A 19409-nucleotide genomic window follows, 5' to 3' on the forward strand; every position below is an offset into this window, starting at 1 on the left:
AGATACTATTTACAGTTGTGAGGGGAGCACAGAAAATGTTTTCTTCTTCCTAGGGGGGCATGACAGAAAATAATTGAGAGGTACTTGCTAGAGGGTGGTACCAGCTTTCTGCAGGTATGAGCACTACTCATCCCCAAGCAGGGAAATGGCTGTTGTTTCCATCTATGTCCTTCTTGAACTTCCTGTTCTTATTATGTCAGTGTTAAAGGAGACTCATTCTAGGCAGACCTACTGAAAATGTATCATTTTACTTACAATAATGTATGTCTTGTGGTATTATTAACTAATCTTCCTCAGTACCATTGAATGCTGACTTGGTGCTCTTGGTACTCTTATTTCTGGTTTCCTGCTTATAAAAACAAATGCCAAAAAGACAGCCTTTTCAAGTTTAAAAATTGCTGTCATTTTGCAAAAGAAAAGTTGGCTCACTCTTGGGTAATAATAGGCTTTAAGTAGGAAAATTGTTTTTGTATGTTTGAATTATACTGAATCTTCGGGCAAGATCACTTTATTTTCCTGTAGGAAAATTCTAAATGTAGGGGCAGAGTGGTGAGAGTGCAAGCGGTAAAGCAAATACCTTACATTTGAGGTGCGGGGTCCCATCCCAGATGCTAGCCTGAACCCCTAAGCATCAGTAGGTGTGGCCTGGTGCTGCCTTCCCCCATCACTACCATGTGTGTAGCCCCTAAAAGAGTGAAAGTGAGGAAGGGTGTTCAGGTGGGAAGTGGAGATCCTGTGCACCAGAGCCTTCTTTGAGGGAACAGGGGGCTGAGGGACGACTCTGTGCTGTGCTTTCTCTCTGTGAACCCAGTGCCCTTTCTCTCCACAGCTGAGCCTCCCGTGGCCGCGGCCGTGTTGTCCCATTTTAATGACTGCCCAGATTCCCACAGCCAGTTCTGCTTCCATGGAACCTGCAGGTTTTTGGTGCAGGAAGACAAGCCAGCATGTGTGTAAGTGTCCTGGGATGGAAAGGGTGGGAGGAAACAACCCCACAAGTTCATCACAAATCACTTACTTCCTTTATCAGAGACCCAGAGATCCAGGGCCTACAAGTTAGATAGAGGTCACAGCAGCAGTCTGGGAATTCCTCACAGACCCAACTTCCAGGAGCTCAGAGAACTTACAGAATGGAGCATGTGTGAGGCCCTGGCTGTCCCTAATACCTTGAGGCTCTGCAGAACTGCATCATGCATCAGTACCAAGTACTGAATTTGCAGGCCCGTCAGGCCTACACCAATAGGCTGAGCATCACTATAAGAGGTCCCATTAAAAAAAATAATGAAATAAAATAAAATTAATTAAAAAATAAAAGCAAAAAGTTCAGGTTCCAAGGCCCCTACAAGGCTCTAGTTCTGATTCTGAAGCAGAATACCTGAAAGGTGGAACCTGGTGAATCTTTAACATACACCTCAGTGATTCTATGAGATGTGAAAATTCCTGGGTTAAACTTCAATTCACTTAGAATTGCAGGCTACATCTCTCAAGAAGCTCCCCCAGCTTGGCTATGGAAATGCATACAAAGGACTGGCTGGCACAATGGTCACTGAACAAGAAGCAGCTCAGAAATAATGGGGTGGGGGGGAAGACAGTATAGTTTCAACTCCAAACATGAGCCCCACCTCAGCCTATTGACTTGGAATCTCTGGAGATGCCACCCCAAAAGTCACATTCATCAGGAGCCTCTGATGATGGTCCTTGCCATTCTGCCTGCAGAAGAAGCAGTGAAAAAGCTTATCCAGACAAGGATCCGAGATCTTTTCATTCAAAGCCAGGACAGTGGCTCTGGGCCTAGCTATTATAGGTCAGCAAGGTTGTGTTCAAATCCTCTGCAGAAGAGAAGATTGAGGCAGAGCAAAAGCCAGAGTCTGCAAGGGTGTAAGGTAGCTTATTGCCTAGGCATCACCTGCCAGATCAATTTGGGAAAGGGATGCTACAGGAAACCATCTGTCCACTTAGAATTTAAATTTTAATTTAATCCATTTAAGGTTTAAGATTTGCAGGGGTCTTCAAACTATGGCCCACGGGCCACATATTGTATTTATTCCCATTTTGTTTCTTCACTTCTAAGATATATGCAGTGTGCATAGAAATTTGTTCATAATTTTTGTTTTTACTATAATCTGGCCCTCCAACAGTCTGAAGGATAGTGAACTGGCCCCCTGTTTAAAAAGTTTGAGGACCCCTGATTTAATGGATTAAAAGTAAATTCAGTGTGATCCCCAGCAGTGGGTTTGCTCCAAAACCCACAAGAGTAACTCCTGAGGATATAGTTCTCCTCATTGGGTCCTCAGCCCTGCTCTTGATTGTCACATGAACATGCCACAGCAGTCTGGAAGCAGGATATCTGCCTATCCCTCTCCTCATTCGTATTATAAACATTACTTTTTTTTTTTTAAATATGGAATGCTTCACGAATTTGCGTGTCATCCTTGCGCAGGGGCCATGCTAATCTTCTCTGTATCGTTCCAATTTTAGTATATGTGCTGCCGAAGTGAGCACTAAACATTACTTTTAATAATGTGACCCTACCCAAGTTTGTTGAAGACTAATGCTTAAGAGAGATTTGATGTGAATAAAATCAGTTTATTCAAGGGCTAGCAGCCTGTGAAGATAGTGGACTCATAAAATTTTTTAATCTGCAGGGCCAGAGGAAGTACTTTTCACAAAAACAGACAGGGTGTGTGGTTTGTAGATCAGTGGACACAAGAGTGATCAATAAATTCTCTGTGGCTGGTCCCTTCCAGTGTCTCTGCAAATAAAAATTCCTGATGAAGGCTTCTATCCTCTAATCCTGATGATAAGAGGGACATCCTCAACATCTTCAGAGAGCTTTTTGGGGTTTCTGCTACTGAATTGGGCTCATTATTCCCTCGGATGGTGGTCAGCCTTACTGGAGCCACAAACCAGACTATACACTAACACCCACATACCATAACCCACGGAGTCTCCATAGCTCCCCTCTCCAGCATGGTTTATTGTCCTTTTTGTATAAATGAGAAAATAGTCTCAGAGAAAGTAAGCAACTAACCCAAGGCCCTGGAACTTGGATCTTAGCCTTTTCCAGTTGAGTCCTAGAGTTTTTGTACCCAGGAAAGGGGTCAGCAGCTTCTGTTGTTATAAACCTTGCTCTATGGACAGGTCAGCGTCAGGCCCCAGCTTGTTCCCCAGTCATAAATACTGTGACTCCTTCCTGAGGCCCAGCAGGAACAGCCCTGCCACTGGGAGATGCAAGTTATTTGAACCATTTGCATTGGCCCCCTCCTCTTGCCATGTTTTGTGAGGTGGTGGTGCTCCTTGGTGGTGTTTTATTTATCACTAGCATGTAGAGGCCTCGTTATGCCTCTCTATGCAGATCCTTCTCCTGAACACTTTAGTCCAACTGCATTATCACTGCAGATTTCATGCCAAAGTTTTTTTGGGGGGGAGAAAGGCAAAAATAAAAAGTGGGGTGTGGCCATTATGTGAAGTCTTTTCAAAGGTTATAAACAATTTTGGGGCTAAAAAAACAGGGAGTAAGGATTATGCAGTAAAATAAGGAAAACAGAAGGCAGCCAGAATTGTCTAGCAGGCCCACATACATGGGTCCCTGCACCCCTACACTTGCTCTCCAGCTTCCCCAGGTTCACTATTCTTGACACTGAAGTGGTTGTCAGACCCCATCACTCTTGTGGCCTCAATGCCAGTCCCTTTACTCAGCTCTGCCATGGCCACATGAGCCTGTAAGGTCATGAGGTAAGGACAAGGCCTTAGAGCTTTTTTACCAAATAGATTCCCTCTGGGCCAGAAACAGTCTGTGCAGAGAAAACTGTAGAAAAGAAGCTTCCTCTAGCCTTCTAGGTCTGTGGGACTATAAAACAATCAAGTTGATACAAGAGATAGCAAGAGGGCCCGGAGAGATAGCACAGCGGCGTTTGCCTTGCAAGCAGCCGATCCAGGACCAAAGGTGGTTGGTTCGAATCCCGGTGTCCCATAAGGTCCCCCGTGCCTGCCAGGAGCTATTTCTGAGCAGACAGCCAGGAGTAACCCCTGAGCATCGCCGGGTGTGGCCCAAAAACCAAAAAAAAAAAAAAAAAAAAACAAGAGATAGCAAGAGAAAGCCTAGCTTTAAATTGTGTGCACTAAGGGACCCAGAGAACATCCTGAACATCTCTGGTCCTTTCAGTAATATTGAACAGTTTCTAGAAAGGGGGAAATAATTTAGAACAGAAAAACATTTTAAAAATACATAGCTTCCAAAGAAAAAGGAACTCTGCAGGATTTCTTTACATATGTCTGGAAAGCAGGCCTTGCTATTCTTGGGGTGATAAGTTATAAGGCTTTCTGTCATCTCCAGAACCACCACAGAAAAGATTTAGTTCCTGTTTTCAGGAAAATTTGACATACATATTCTTTCAGTTTCATTTTTATTAATATCTTTATTTAAGCACCATGATTGTAGTTGTGTTTCAGTTTATATATATGTGGATAGATAGATAGATAGATAGATAGATAGATAGATAGATAGATAGATAGATAGATAGATATGAGAGAGAGAGAAAACACCTGCCTTCACCAGTGCAATACTCCCACTACCAATGCTTCCCATCTCCCTCCTCCCCTACCCCTTGCCTGTATTCAAGACAAGCATTCTATTTCTCTCACTCACTACCATTGCCATGATAGTTGTTTGTATATTTATTTATCTAAGTGCAATCATCACTCTTTGTGGTCAGCTTCATATTGTGGGCTGGTCCTTTCAGCCCTCATCTCTATTGTCTCTGGATGTTATTACAATAACGTCTTTTATTTTTCTTAAATACCACAGATGAGTGAGACTATTCTGTGTCTGTCTTCTCTTCCTCTGACTTATTTCACTCAGCATAAATAGTTTCTATGTCCATCGATATACAGGAAAATTTTATGACTTCATTTTGCCTGATGGCTGCATAGTATTTCATCGTGGTATATCATATATACCACAGTTTCTTTAGCCATTCATCTGTTGTTGAGCATCTTGGTTGTTTCCAGATTCTGGCTATTGAAAAAGTGCTGCAATAAATATAGGTGTGCAGAAGGCATTTTTGTATTATGTATTTGTGTTCCTAGGGTATATCACCAGGAGTGGTCTAGCTGGATCATATGGGAGCTCAATTTCCAGTTTTTTGAAGAATCTTCATATTGTTTTTCATAAAGGCTGGAATAGACGGCATTCTCTCCAGAAGTGAATAAGAGTTCCTTTATTCCTACATCCCCGCCAGCACTGATAGTTCTTGTTCTTTGTGATGTGTGCCAGTCTCTGTGGCATGAGATGGTATTTCATTGTTTTGATTTGCATCTCCCTGATGATTAGTGATATGGAGCATTTTTTTCATGTGCCTTTTGGTCATATGTATTTCTTCTTTGAGGAACTGTCTGTTCATTTCTTCTCCCTATTTTTTGATGGGGTTAGATTTGTTTTCTTGTTAAGTTTTGTCAGTACCTTGTATATCTTAGATATTAGCCCCTTATCTGATGGGTATTGGGTGAATAGTTTCCCCCATTCTGTGGGTGGCCTTTGTATCCTAGTCACTATTTCCTCTGAGGTACATTAGCTTCTCAGTTTAATATAGTCCCATTTATTTTCTCCACTTCCACTTGTTTGGACAGTGTTGTTTCTTCCTTGAAGATGCCTTTAGTCTCAATGTCATGGAGTACTTTACATACGTGATACACACATTCTTGTAAAAGAAAAAAGCAAAAAAAAAAAATCTGTTGGGCCCAGAGATAGACTATCCTGGCCAGCACCACCAGGAGTTATCTCTGAGTATATAAAAACACTTAGTGTTTTCAGAGAATTTGTGATGACATCCTACACTAAATATAAGGGAAAGATTAAAAAAAAAGGTTCAATACCACAATGAAAGACTTCATCATAAGCTCTATTACTTGAGCTGTACAGACACCAAGATCTCTAGATACAGAGGTGTGATCTTACCATACATGATGAAGCAGAAGTCTTCCCTACACCACAAAAGCACAGAGGAGAGAGTACATGATCATGCAAGGAGTCTATAGTTAATCCCATGACAGTATACTTCAGGGGTGGAAAAAGAAAAACAATGCACAAAATAATCATATTATCCACATATATATTTATTGATTGATTTATTATTTTGACTTCTTTATTTTGGTGTAGATATTGAAGTTGATGTCTCCAATTTTATTATTTTATTTTATCTTATTTTATCTTTCTTTCTCTCTCTCTCTTTTTTTTTTTTTTTGGTTTTTTGGGTCACACCCATTTGATGCTCAGGGGTTACTCCTGGCTAAGTGTTCAGAAATTGCCCCTGGCTTGGGGGGACCATATGGGACGCCGGGGGATCGAACCGCGGTCCTTCCTTGGATAGCGCTTGCAAGGCAGACACCTTACCTCTAGCGCTGGCCCCATCTTTCTCTTTCTTTTTGCACCCCGGCATGGTTTGATTTCAGGACCGAGGCTGTTGTGTGGTGTTTGTCTTTATTGCTGTAGTGCTCACTAGATATTTAATTTGATATTTCTTTCTGTATTGTTGTGGTGTTTCAATTACCTTTTTCATGTCCTCTCTCAAACTAGGTTGAAAACCTCTAGAAGGACTCCGCCCATTTTTAGCTTATTTGATTTTTCTTTTCTTTCTTTCTTTTTTTTACCCCATTCTATTGCTTTTCTTTCCTTCAAACAAAACCACATAACTTGAATTATCTAGCTCCGCCTCTCAAATAGAGAGGGAAACAAGGGAGGGTACCAGGACCAAACAGATACATGATCACTAACAGTAAGATAGACAAAGAGGGGACCACCTATTCTAGCAGCCCTGGGGAATGATGGTGGGGGATATGGGTTGCAGGAAGGGAACGGGGATGGGGGAGGACAAATTTGGTGATGGGTATTCCCCTGATTCAATGTTAATATGTACCTAAAATACTACTGTGAAAGATATGTAAGCCAATATGATCAAAATAAAAATTAGAAAAAAAGGTTCAATAACCAGGGGTGGCCATTATCATGAAAAGTAGCCTTAAACATTGTATCTGTCCAATAGAATCCCAGATTATACTTCATTTCTCCCTTTAGTTAAGTCCCTGGGGGTAAGTCAACTATGTCAGTGAATCAACAGGAAAATGTTTCCCCCTTAGGAAAGTAAAACCCAAGAAAGACCAGGTTAGGACTTGGTGCCCCATTTCTCCCAGGATGATGGCCCATGCCAAAGATAATTGCAGGTAACAATAGAGCACTTGCCTTGTATGCGGCTGACCTAGGACGGACCTTGGTTCGATTGGTTCGATCCCTGACGTCCCATATGGTCCCCAAGCCAAGAGCAATTTCTGAGCACATAACAGGAGTAACCCCTAAGCATCATTTGGTGTGGCCCAAAAGCAAAAAAAAAAAAAAAAAGATGATTATAGGAGCCTTTTGCAAAGGGGTATCCATGGTAGGACTAGCTCAAAGATTCCAGGATAGTAGCCAGGATCAAGCAGTTAGGAGCTTCTTAGCATCACAGATGCTGCCCAGGTTTGCACTCCCACCGTGTGGAGTATGCAGGCGCAGCATTGAGAACCAAGGAAAACATTCCCTAGGCCCCAACCATAGCTCTGGTGGGATCTGGAGAGAAAAATTAAATACCCAAGAGAGTGAGCAGTATCAGTTCACCAGCAGCCTGAGCAGAACACATCTCCCTTGTTCAGCGTAGGAGTGGTTCCCTTGTGGGCACTTGTGCCACTGTGTGGAAATGGATCTACTATCACCCCAATAACCATCCAGTATTGGAAGGGACTAAAAAATGGTGGCATCACTCCCATCCCTGTGCTGGAGAAGACTCGTAGCCTCCATCTTTCCTGCTCCCTGCCTTCCCCAGAAACAGAAACAAGAGCTGAAACATAAGCAGGATCATCACAGTTTTGGCACTGATGACAAATGTACTACCAATGGGAGTTAAACCCCATCAAATTTGCATCAGCATCTGAGTCTTTTATCCTATGCAGGCTCAGGTTCATTGGGTACAAAATGATAGTATCAGTCCTACATAGAACTGTGATGAGAACCCAATGACCACAATACAAGTTGTCAGTTGCTGTCCAACAAAGGAGGCAGGTAACTAGACACATGTGGTGACTGATATGATTAATTTATTTCATTTGTTATATTTAGCTTTTTGGTCACACTGACCACATTTCAAATACTCAGCATCGTTAGGTGGCTCATGGTTGCTAGATTTGCACAGGCGTCAACCATTCCTATCATCATAGAAAGTTCTACTAGACAGCACTTAAACTGTCTTTTTTTATATAATTTTCTGTAATTTCCTTCTTAGTACTCCTTTTTGGCTTCCATCTTGTTCTCTCCCCCTCTCTCTCTTCCTCTCTCTCTCTCACTCTCTCTCTTTAATTAATATATTTAAACACCATGATTACAAACCTGTTTGTAGTTGGGTTTCAGTCTTAAACTATCCTTAAACAGCTTTCTAGCAGAACATAAGAGTCGAGCTTCGGGGGCCGGAGAGATAGCATGGAGGTAAGGCGTTTGCCTTTCATGCAGGAGGTCATCGGTTCGAATCCCGGCGCCCCATATGGTCCCCTGTGCCTGCCAGGAGCAATTTCTGAGCCTGGAGCCAGGAATAACCCCTGAGCACTGCCAGGTGTGACCCAAAAACCAAAAAAAAAAAAAAAAAAAGAGTCGAGCTTCGGCTGTCACCTGCACCATCATGCTGTGACCCCTACACTGTACCTTGGCTAGAGAAGAAAATTTGTTAAGTGCCGATGAAAAGCTCATTGAGGGCCCGGAGAGATAGCACAGCGGCGTTTGCCTTGCAAGCAGCCAATCCAGGACCAAAGGTGGTTGGTTCGAATCCCGGTGTCCCATATGGTCCCCCGTGCCTGCCAGGAGCTATTTCTGAGCAGATAGCCAGGAGTAACCCCTGAGCACCGCCGGGTGTGGCCCAAAAACCAAAAAAAAAAAAAAGAAAAAAAAGAAAAGCTCATTGAGAGTACATTGAGAGTCCAGGTGATCACAGAGCTCCTGGCTGCCCAGGAAGCCCTGACTTCATCCAGCCTGCTCCTTCCTCCTCTAGAATAGGGAGGTTCTTAAATCTGTTTCTTAAACTCAGAGTGAGTACACCATGTCCAGATATCCAAATGCCTATGGCCCCACTATCCACCACAGTATGTGAGATTTTCATCATGCTAAAATCAAGCAAAATTCAAAGCCACAATCCTTGTCAGTTTGGTCCTTGGCCCCTATATTAATAACTTTGGAACCTCTGCCAAAAGGTATAGCTAAAAATAAGCACTCTTCTTTTTTCCTGAGAAATGCCATCTTCAGTATCTCTCAAACCTTTAAAATGTCAGCATTCGGGGTCAGAGCAGTAGAACATCAGTAGGGCATTTGCCTTGCACACGGTTGACCCAGGACAGACACAGATTTTTATCCCCAGCATCCCATATGATCCCCCTAGCCAGGAGCGATTTCTGAGCACAAAGCCAGGAGTAACTCCTGAGTGCTGTCAGGTGTGGCCCCAAAACAAATAAACAAACAAAAAGTCAGCGTTCTTTTATTTATATTTTTAGTACTTGTATGTGTCAGCAATTGTTCGTTGTACTTCACAAGTTACTAACTCAATGCTGACAACAGCTCTAGGTTTTATGACTATCACACTTTAAAGATATGCAGAGAAGTTATGTAACTCTACCAGGGTCACACAAGTAGTATTGGGACAATGGGCTTGACCTTATGATACCAGAATAGATACAGCCTACATGGCATGGTGAAGGGAACATGTATGTAAGTCACTGTACAACCATATTATGTGGCTTTTGCAGAGATTTCTAATGACAGCCAAATAGTGAAGAATGTTGAATAAGAAAATCAATACCAAATTGTTAAACAAAAATTCCTAGTTACTTTAGAAACTCCTGGGAACCATTCTGAAGGAAACATATTGACAGGACTGCCCTTGGAAGGATGGCCTGTACTCCAGCATGGGCTGGCTTTGTTTCCTTTCCTTTCAGCATTATTAGACTTTATGTATTTCCCTGTTTGCTTAGAAATAGCCCCTTCTGGGGCCGGTGAGGTGGCGCTAGAGGTAAGGTGTCTGCCTTGCAAGCGCTAGCCAAGGAAGGACCGCTGTTCGATCCCCCAGCGTCCCATATGGTCCTCCCAAGCCAGGGGCAATTTCTGAGCACTTAGCTAGGAGTAACCCCTGAGCATCAAATGGGTGTGGCCCGAAAAACCAAAAAATAAATAAATAAATAAATAAATAAATAGCCCCTTCTTAGGTAAGAAAAATTTACTCACAGAAGGTAAGGCACTTGCCTTTCACACACACAGCCGACCCAGGTTTGATCCCCAGCACCCTAGATAGTCCCCTGGGCAACACCATGAGTGATACCTGAGCAGAGAGTCAGGGGCTAGTCCTGAGCATCACCAAGTGTGGCCCAAAAACACAAAATTTAGAGAAAAGGCAAAATAGGGTGTGAATCAGATGGAATAAGGACTTACGGGGGGTAAGGGATGAGCAGCTCAACAGGACTAGAAGTCCCACAGAAAAGAAGGGTATCACCAGCATTAGCTTGTTCAAATGAAGAGGCCCTTGCACTTGCTCCTGAAAAGGCACTAAGGACACCTTCAAACATAATCAGTAAGATGCAGAAAAGTCTCAGGAATGCAACTGGTGACTTTTAACCACTGAATTTTCTTTCCATTTTTTTTTTAATTTTTTATTTTTGGGTTTTGGGCCACACTTGGCACGATTAGGAGTTACTCCTCACTCTTTACTCAGAAGTAGGTCCTGACAGGCTGGGCAGGGGGGTTATATGCGATACTGGGGATTGAACCCGGGCTAGACACAGGTTGGTTGCATGCAAGGCAAACACCCTACGCTATATTATCGCTCTGGCTCAGCCACTGCAGTTTCTTTGTCAGCTTTCTGGCTTGGCATTGCACCTCTTTTCTTTAGGCCTCCTATTTGGGGAAAACAGACTGATGTGATTCCAAAACCTCATTTTTTGAATTAACAAGAAAAAAATTAAAAAACACACAGCATTCCAGAAGCTTGTATTTGGACAAACTCACGCGCGACAGATGAAATTGAATAGATCTAACAAGAGGACATATTCAATGCCCTTCTCTCTGATTCTGTCTGTGATTAGATATCTCCTGTTTTGTTCATATTTCTTTCTAAACAAGCAACCAGCAGCTCCTCTTTATCCTGCTTCCCATTTGAGGGGGCACTTTGAGAAACACCATCCTATGGAAGTACCCAGTAAAAAAGGAGGGAATGGAGAAAAAGAAAATAAAGAATGGTCATGGCAGGTTTGCTTTTGTGTATTTAAATAATTTAGTGGGGGGCTGGAAAGATAGCATGGAGATTGGGCATTTGCCTTGCATGCAGAAGGATGGTGGTTCAGATCCCGGCATCCCATATGGTCCCCCAAGCCTGCCAGGATCGATTTCTGAGCATAAAGCCAGGAGTAACCCCGGCCCGGTGTGACCCAAAAAACAAACAAACAAAAAAAAGATTTAGTGATTCTTGGGCCTTGTTGCACATTGGAATCAATCATATGAACAAAGGGCTAATAGAATCACATGGAATGACATGAGCAGCCTAACCAATAGAATTATGTGGAATCATCTTAGTGCCACGACAAACTAGACAGATCTAGTGAGTGACTTGACCCTGGTGGCTCTCAGGTACAACTCTGCTGAGAGTTGGCTTGACCTTTTTAAAGAAGGTAAGTAGGAAGACAGGGAGTGAGTCAAACCTGATTCACTGGTGATCAGAGTGAGGTGACTCTCCCCCTTCTTCCATGATTGGTGCCCGTAATAATTGACATAATTCAGTCTAATATTAGAAACATAGAGTGGGGGAGGGGAGAGTTTGTCAGCAAGCTCTTCATAACGAGGCCCAGGTTATCTCTGTGGCAGAATACTGGTCTCCTTAGGTACAAGATTGCAGTTCTGATCTCCAATATCATCCCACATATACTGAGTATTGTCTTCGAGGCACCACTATTTTGGGCACAGTATCAATAAAGTGTGTGAGTCTTAGCAAGCTCCAGGAAGCCCAAGTGTACCTGACCCCAGGTCATCACAGCAACCACAAAAAGGGAAGAAGAATAAGTAATTTTTTTTAAATTAAGGGCTAAAAAAATTAAGTAACTGTGAAGTCTCTCTGCATTATAATTAATTATAATCTTGGGAAGAAAAGGATTGCCCCCACCCACCCCTGAGGCCAGAATGTTTAAGTACTGATCTTAACTTGTACTGGCCTATGGAGTCATCTAAGGACTTCAGAAATACAGGTATCTGTTGTTTTAATGTGTAAACTTGAGTTAACAAAAAAAAGAATTTAAGAAAACAGTTCTATTTACAATCACATAATTATTAAAAGATAGCCATCTTACCTAAAATAATATGCAGATTCAGAGCAAACTATAAAAATCTCCAAAAGAACAAAATTTCAGAAAAGTTATATGTAACTAAAAAGACTCAGAACAGCGAAAGGATTCTTAAGGGAAAAAAAAGAACAGGGACATAGATATCATATTCCTCAACTTTGAAGTGTACTACAAAGATGTCAAGTTTAAAATATTGTAGTACTAGGGTAAAAATCAAGACACAGTTTAAGGGAACTGCCAGGGCCTGCTTGGTCTGGACACTAAGGGAATTCTCAGAGTCCCTGGTCAGAGGTGGGTGCATGGAGTCGGCGATGGGAAAACAGAGATTCAGACACTCAGAAGTGAGGTTTAAATTCTGTTCCATTTATTGAATGTTAAAGCTGTAATACATATGCTAAATTTTTGGCAAGGTATCATAATTTCAGACATAACTATTAGTTCTCACACTATATCAAGCCAAATACATGGGACAAGCTGCTCAAGACAAACTTTATATTTATCTTTACCAACCTAGGGCAGCTTTCAGCTTCTGTGCTGCTTCTGCTATCTTGCCTAAAGTATCTGGTAGCAAGGTCAGTTTTCAAAGACTGGTGGTTTTTATGGTGTTGGCCTTGTTCTAGTTCATGCATTTGAGCTGAGGTTTGACATATTAACCCTTAATTTGACTGCACTTAGGCTAACGACAAAGCTAGGTTTGAGTGCAATTAATAATTTGTAAGACTAATAAAGAATTTCTTGAATATACAACTGCTAATGACAGGGTGGGTTTATAGAACTCTGCGTTTAAGAGAGGCTTAAGGAAATGTCCTTAGGATGCTAGTGAAGTTATGCCTCATAATATTTATGCCACGTCCTCTATCAGTTTCCCCATTTCCCTGAGTGCCTCTTTGACAGGCAGCCAAGGTCTCTCAATGTCCAGTGCCCTACCTTGTGGGTACAGGCAGCTAAAGCCTCTCAAGCATGGTGCCCTCTTTTAGCTATGGCCTCTGGGTCAGAGTTCCTTACGCAGAGGTTGCGTGGCAGGGAAAAAACCGGAGAAACCAGAAAACCACACATGTCTGGATAACTAATTTATGACAAAGAGGTCAAAAACATACAATGAATAAAATAAAATATTTTTATAACTTAAACTGAGGAAACTGAATAAGTGCATGCAAAGAGGACAAAATTAACACTCTTTTGTTCTTCTTGCATACACAAAGATAAATTCCAATTTCAAATGTCTTAAGGACTTGAAGACCTGAAACTATAAAACTTATAAAGGAAAATGTAGGCAATAAGCTCCTTAGCATTAATTAGCTTTAGCAGGATCTCTGGATTCAACTCAGATGACAATAAGAACAAAAGTAAGCAAAGGACAGTTTAGAAAACTTATATGCTTCTACATCATAAATAAAACCATTATCAATATGAAATTGTAACCTACAGAAAGAGAAAATGTTTTCAAATCACACATACAACAAATGAATAACATTCAATGTATTTAAAGTTCATACAACTCAATAACAACAAAGCCATTTTAAAAATTAGAAAGAGATCCTGATTACACATTTTCCCAAAGAAGACATGTAGAAGGCCAACAGGCACATGAAAATGCTAATTATCAATTGTTAGTGAAATATAAATACAAACCAAAATAAGATCCTACCTCATACCTGGTAAAATGGCTATCACCAAAAGGACAAGAAATTGTATTGAAAAGGAAGAGGAGAAAAGACAATTGTTATAAATGTGAACTGTATAGTCATGATGGGAAGCAATATGAAGATTCCTCAAAAAGGAAGTCCATAGGCTCCAAGTACCACATTTCTGGTAATCCCCCCAAAATGAAGAGCTGTACGCATACCTGTGGCAGATAAAGAATATGTGGTATATGAACACTATCAGGTAGTATTCATCTGTTTAAAAAACAAAATGAGGGCCAGAGCTATAGCACAGTGGTAGGGCATTTGACTTGCATGCAGCTGATCCAGGATGGATCTGGGTTTGATCCCCGATGTCCCATATAGTGTCTCCAACCAGGAGCAATTTCTGAGTGCATAGCCAGGAGTAACCCCTGAGTGCCACTGGGTGTGACCCCCCCCCCAAAAAAAAAGAAATGTGCTATTTGCCACAATGTGGATGAACCTAGAGGGTTTCCTACTTAGTGCAACAAGCCAGATGGTGAAAGAAAAACATCTGGCTTGAATGACAGTATGATGTCATTCATACACTGTGTATCAAGAAAACAAAGTGACACTAAAAATGAATTTTTTGATTAGATGACCAATTAGAGAAGAGGAACAGGGCTAACAAGAACAAATGGATGTTGAAAAGTAGAATTGGACTTTCAGGGATCAGTATAATATAGTATATACCCAAATAGATTGCATGCCCTGAATCATGTTTAATGCTGTTTTATTTCACAAAAATAAAACCCTGTACACTCAATATGACTATCATCAGTCTAGCTTCTATGGAAAACTATATGGAAATTCCTAAAAAGTTTGAAAATAGAAGAGCCAGAACAGTAGCAATACAGCAGACAGGATCTTGCCTTGCAACCCTGGCTCAATCTCTGAAATCCATATGGCCCCCTGAGCACTGCCAGGTGTGGCCCAAAAACAAAAAATAAATGAAAATAGAAATACTGTATGATCCTGCTATTCTACTTTTGGATATTCATCTCAAGAATATATAATCACTAATCCATAAAGATACATGTCCCCCTATATTTATTACAATGTCACTTACAATAGATTTGGGAACAGCCTAATTGTCCACCAAGAGATGAATGGATAAAGATGTACACATATATACCATGGAATAATACTCATGTACAAAATAGGTAATTCTAGTCATTAACTAGAACATGCATAGGCCTTGAGATATTATGCTCAGTAAAATAAGCCAGGCAAAGAGAGACAAATAACATATGACTTCACTTGTGTGGCATATAAAGAACAAGGCAAAACAAAAGCAAACGCTTCTCCACAGAAAGAACTGGTTGGCTACCAGAGAGAAGTTGAGGGTGGATATAATGGAAAAAGCCAGTTAATTGTATGATGTTGGACAGAAGCTTAACATTGCTGTGGGTCACAATGCAGTGTAAACACATGTAGATTCTAGTGCAATGTAGCTTCATCACATAACAATACAGATCTAGGTGGGCTTAGTGAAATTACCAAGCCTTTCCTGTTCACAGCCTCTCAGTCCTCTCCCTCCCAGTACAGATCTGGGAGAATCAACGTTCTTACACCATATCTCAAGTTAGATTTTTTTTTTTTCAAGAAGAGTCTTCTTGCTGGAGAATACTCACCTCTTCCACTTTGTTCTGCCTCCAATTTTGGATCCTGCTCTCTCCTTGTCAGCTCTCTGGAGACCCCAACCTTGCTTTTTTCCTGTCCTCATTGGTGCCTGTGCTTCCTTAACAAAGATTATAAACCTGTTGCATCCCTATTGAACCTAAAACTCTCATTCCTTCAAGATTAGAAAATAAATCAAAAGTCAGGTTTGATGCTGAGTGTCTTCTGTGTGTGACATACCATTCCACTCCCTCTGAGGGCACCAGAACGAAGCTTGGACAATGAGCACCCACATTTTAGGTGGCTGCAGCATCAGTTGGCTCGATGTGAACTTCTCTTCCTTCCCTAGCCAGTAGCTGCAGTCACTGTGTTGACTTTTTGTGTAAGGATTATAAATTAGAAAAATTCATGTTAAATGTAAATGAACTCTTTTTTTTGGGGGGGGTCACACCCGCCAGTGCTCAGGGGTTACTCCTGCCTCTATGCTCAGAAATCGCCCCTGGCAGGCTCAGGGGACCATATGGGATGCCAGGATTCGAACCATGGACCTTCTGCATTCAAGGCAAACGCCTTACCTCCATGCTATCTCTCCGGCCCTGTAAATGAACTCTTAACACCAAAATAAGTACCTTAACTCAAACAGAAAAATACTTATAAATATGGTACATAACATTTGGGCTTTGGGCTGAGCACCAATGAAAGACTTTTCTTCAGGGATGTTTCAAGTGGGAGACATAAGCAGCAAGTTTTGTTTGTTTCAGCGTCTCCTATTGACATAGTCTTTTTAATTATTAAATTTTAATTGACCTACTGTGAAATACAGTTAACAATTTTTTCATTATTGAGTTTCAGTTATACATGCCCAACTCTGATTCCTTTACCAGTGCACATTTCCCATCACCAATGTCCCTAGTTTCCCTCCCACCCTCCTCACCTATCTCTGTGGCAGACATAATCTCTCTCTCTCTCTCTCTCTCTCTCTCTCTCTCTCTCTCTCTCTCTCTCTCTCTCTCTCTCTCTCTTTCTCTCACTCACTCACTCATTCACTCTCTCCCCCTCCACTTTTAAGTTGCCATAAATCTTAAAATCTTTATAGTAGCAACTCCTTTACACAATTTTCTTCAGTGGACAATACCATCCAGCATGCTGGAACTATCAAGGGGGTTAGTAATGGTCTCAGATATAATGTGGGGGGAGAGACTTTCTTTTTGTTCATTTAAAGAATGTAAATTCTAGAAACAGCCCAGGACTATATCTAATCTCTAAAAGAACATGATGTCACCAAATATTCCCAAGTAGACTAGTCTGGGCTGACAGCTCTGGGGCCTTCTTAAAATGGGGCACATGGGAGATTCCCCCCTCACAGCTGCACAACATCTCTAAATTTTATAGTACTGTCAGCCCAATAGAATTACAGTAAATCTGATAGGAAAGTAGCATAGAAAACCAGTATGCTCAATGAGCCTAAACAATAACACAGAAGACTCAACTAAGTAGATTCTCAGACAATGACATCAGTAACACAACTGTGAGATATAACAATTACCACAAATTGACTTATTGATCTATGTTTTGATAATTCCATTGCCTTTGTGTTGTAACAAACAATATGAAGTAAATATGTGCCTGCAGGCGGCTGACTCAGGTGGCGGGTGGGTGGTGGAGGGAAGGTTACACTGGTGAAAGGATTGGTGTTGGAGCATTTAATGCTTGAAACAATTGTATTATGAACTTAGTAAATTATTCGGTTACTATTTTTAATGTAGATTTTTAGGAATGCTGAGTGGGTTGTTTTGTTTTTGTTTATTTCTGGAAAGCGGGTGATAGGACCCGCTTTGAGAACCTCTGCTAATCTTAAAATGACAACATTTGTGCTGCTACTGAATAAAGCCAAGTACTCAGGAAAATACACTGTTTTCCTATGACTTCAGGTCACAGGACTCCCTTTGGAATCGGAACTTTGGCAGCCCAGGACCACAGGTTTAAGGGTCTCAGGCACACTGAGACCTTCTTCTGCCTTTTAATTTTTCATTATTCCTCAAAAGCTTTTTCATCTAAAAAGAAGGGAATTGGACTGGGTGATAGTTAATCAAATGGCAGTTTATTTATCATCACCATGTCTAGAGGAGGAAATGAAAGTTTATTTTTTAAATAATATCTTTATTTAAGCAACATGATTACAAACATGTTTGTAGTTGGGTTTCAGTCATAAACAGAACACCCCCCTTCACCAGTGCAACATTCCTACCACCAATGCCCCCCATTTCCCTCCTCTCTCACCTGTCTGGATTTGAGACAAGCATTCTATTTCTCTCACTCATGAACATTGACATGATACTGTTAGTGTAGCTACTTCTCTAACTGCACTCACCACTCCTTGTGGTAAGCTTCACATCATGAGCTGGTCCAGCCCTCATCTTTATTGTCTCTGAGTATTATTACAATAATGTCTTTTATTTTTTTTAAAAAACCCATAGATGAATGAGACTATTCTGTGTGTCTCTCTCCCTCTCTTATTTCACTCAGCATAATACTTTCCATGTCCATCCATGTATAAGAAAACTTCATGACTTCATTTTCCTGACGGCTGCATAATATTCCATTGTGTATATGTACCACGGTTTCTTTAGCCATTCATCCTTTTTTTTTTTTTTTGGTTTTGGGCCACACCTGGCGGTGCTCAGGGGTTACTCCTGGCTGTGTGCTCAGAAATAGCTCCTGGCAGGCACGGGGGACCACATGGGACACTGGGATTCAAACCAACCACCTTTGGCTCTGGATCGACTGCTTGCAAGGCAAACGCCATTGTGCTATCTCTCCGGGCCCTGCCATTCATCTTTTAAAGGGCATCTTGGTTGTTTCCAGATTCTGGCTATTGTAAATAGTGCTGCAATAACTATAGGTGTGCAGAAGGCATTTTTGTATTGTGTATTTGTGTTCCTAGGGAATATCCCTAGGAGTGGTATAGCTGAATCATATGGGAGCTCAATTTCCAGTTTTTTGAGGAATCTCCATATTATTTTTCATAAATGCCATAGACGGCATTCCCACCAGTAGTGAATGAAAGTTCCTTTTTTCCCCACATCCCCACCAGCACTGATTGTTCTTGTTCTTTGTGATGTGTGCCAGTCTCTGTGGCATGAGATGGTACCTCATTGTTTTGATTTGCATCTCCCTGATGATTAGTGATGTGGAGCAGCATATTTTCATGTGCCTTTTGGTCATATGTATTTCTTCTTTGAGAATTTTTTTTTGTTTTTTCGGGCCACACCCATTTGATGTTCAGGGGTCACTCCTGGCTAAGCGCTCAGAAATTGCCCCTGGCTTGGGGGGACCATATGGGACATCGGGGGATCGAACCACGGTCCTTCCTTGGCTATCGCTTGTAAGGCGATACCTTACCTCTAGCGCCACCTCGCCGGCCCCTTCTTTGAGAAATTGTTTGTTCATTTCTTCTTCCTATTTTTTGATAGGGTTATATTTCTTTTCTTGTTAAGTTCTATCAGTACCTTGTATATCTTACAAATTAGTCCCTTATCTGATGGGTATTGGTTATATAGTTTCTCCCATTCTGTGGATGGCTTTTGTATCCTAGTCATAGGAAATGAAAGTTTAAATGCAGCCCCGGATGATTGATTGGGGCAAGGTTGGAGGCCAGGTAGATCTTCCCACCTGAGGAAGAAAAATCTCCCACCTGAGAAGGAAATAAGAATCAAATCCTTACAACTAGAAATCCAT

At 41.4% G+C, this 19409-nt stretch overlaps 1 protein-coding gene and 1 non-coding gene across 2 annotated transcripts in view; one reads left to right on the plus strand and one right to left on the minus strand.

The window, feature by feature from the left end:
- TGFA (transforming growth factor alpha) overlaps positions 1–19409 on the plus strand; it is a 124420-nt gene that overhangs the window by 96972 nt on the left and 8039 nt on the right. The window contains exon 3 of the mRNA XM_049785121.1: positions 830–950. Within this exon, the coding sequence (XP_049641078.1) occupies positions 830–950 (121 nt within the window). The remainder of the gene's footprint in view (positions 1–829; positions 951–19409) is intronic.
- On the minus strand, positions 2393–2499 carry LOC126025029 (U6 spliceosomal RNA). The gene has a single exon (XR_007501080.1). It is a non-coding gene; the product is annotated as a U6 spliceosomal RNA (small nuclear RNA).

Source organism: Suncus etruscus, chromosome 12, assembly GCF_024139225.1.
Source record: "Suncus etruscus isolate mSunEtr1 chromosome 12, mSunEtr1.pri.cur, whole genome shotgun sequence".
Lineage (NCBI taxonomy): Eukaryota > Metazoa > Chordata > Mammalia > Eulipotyphla > Soricidae > Suncus > Suncus etruscus.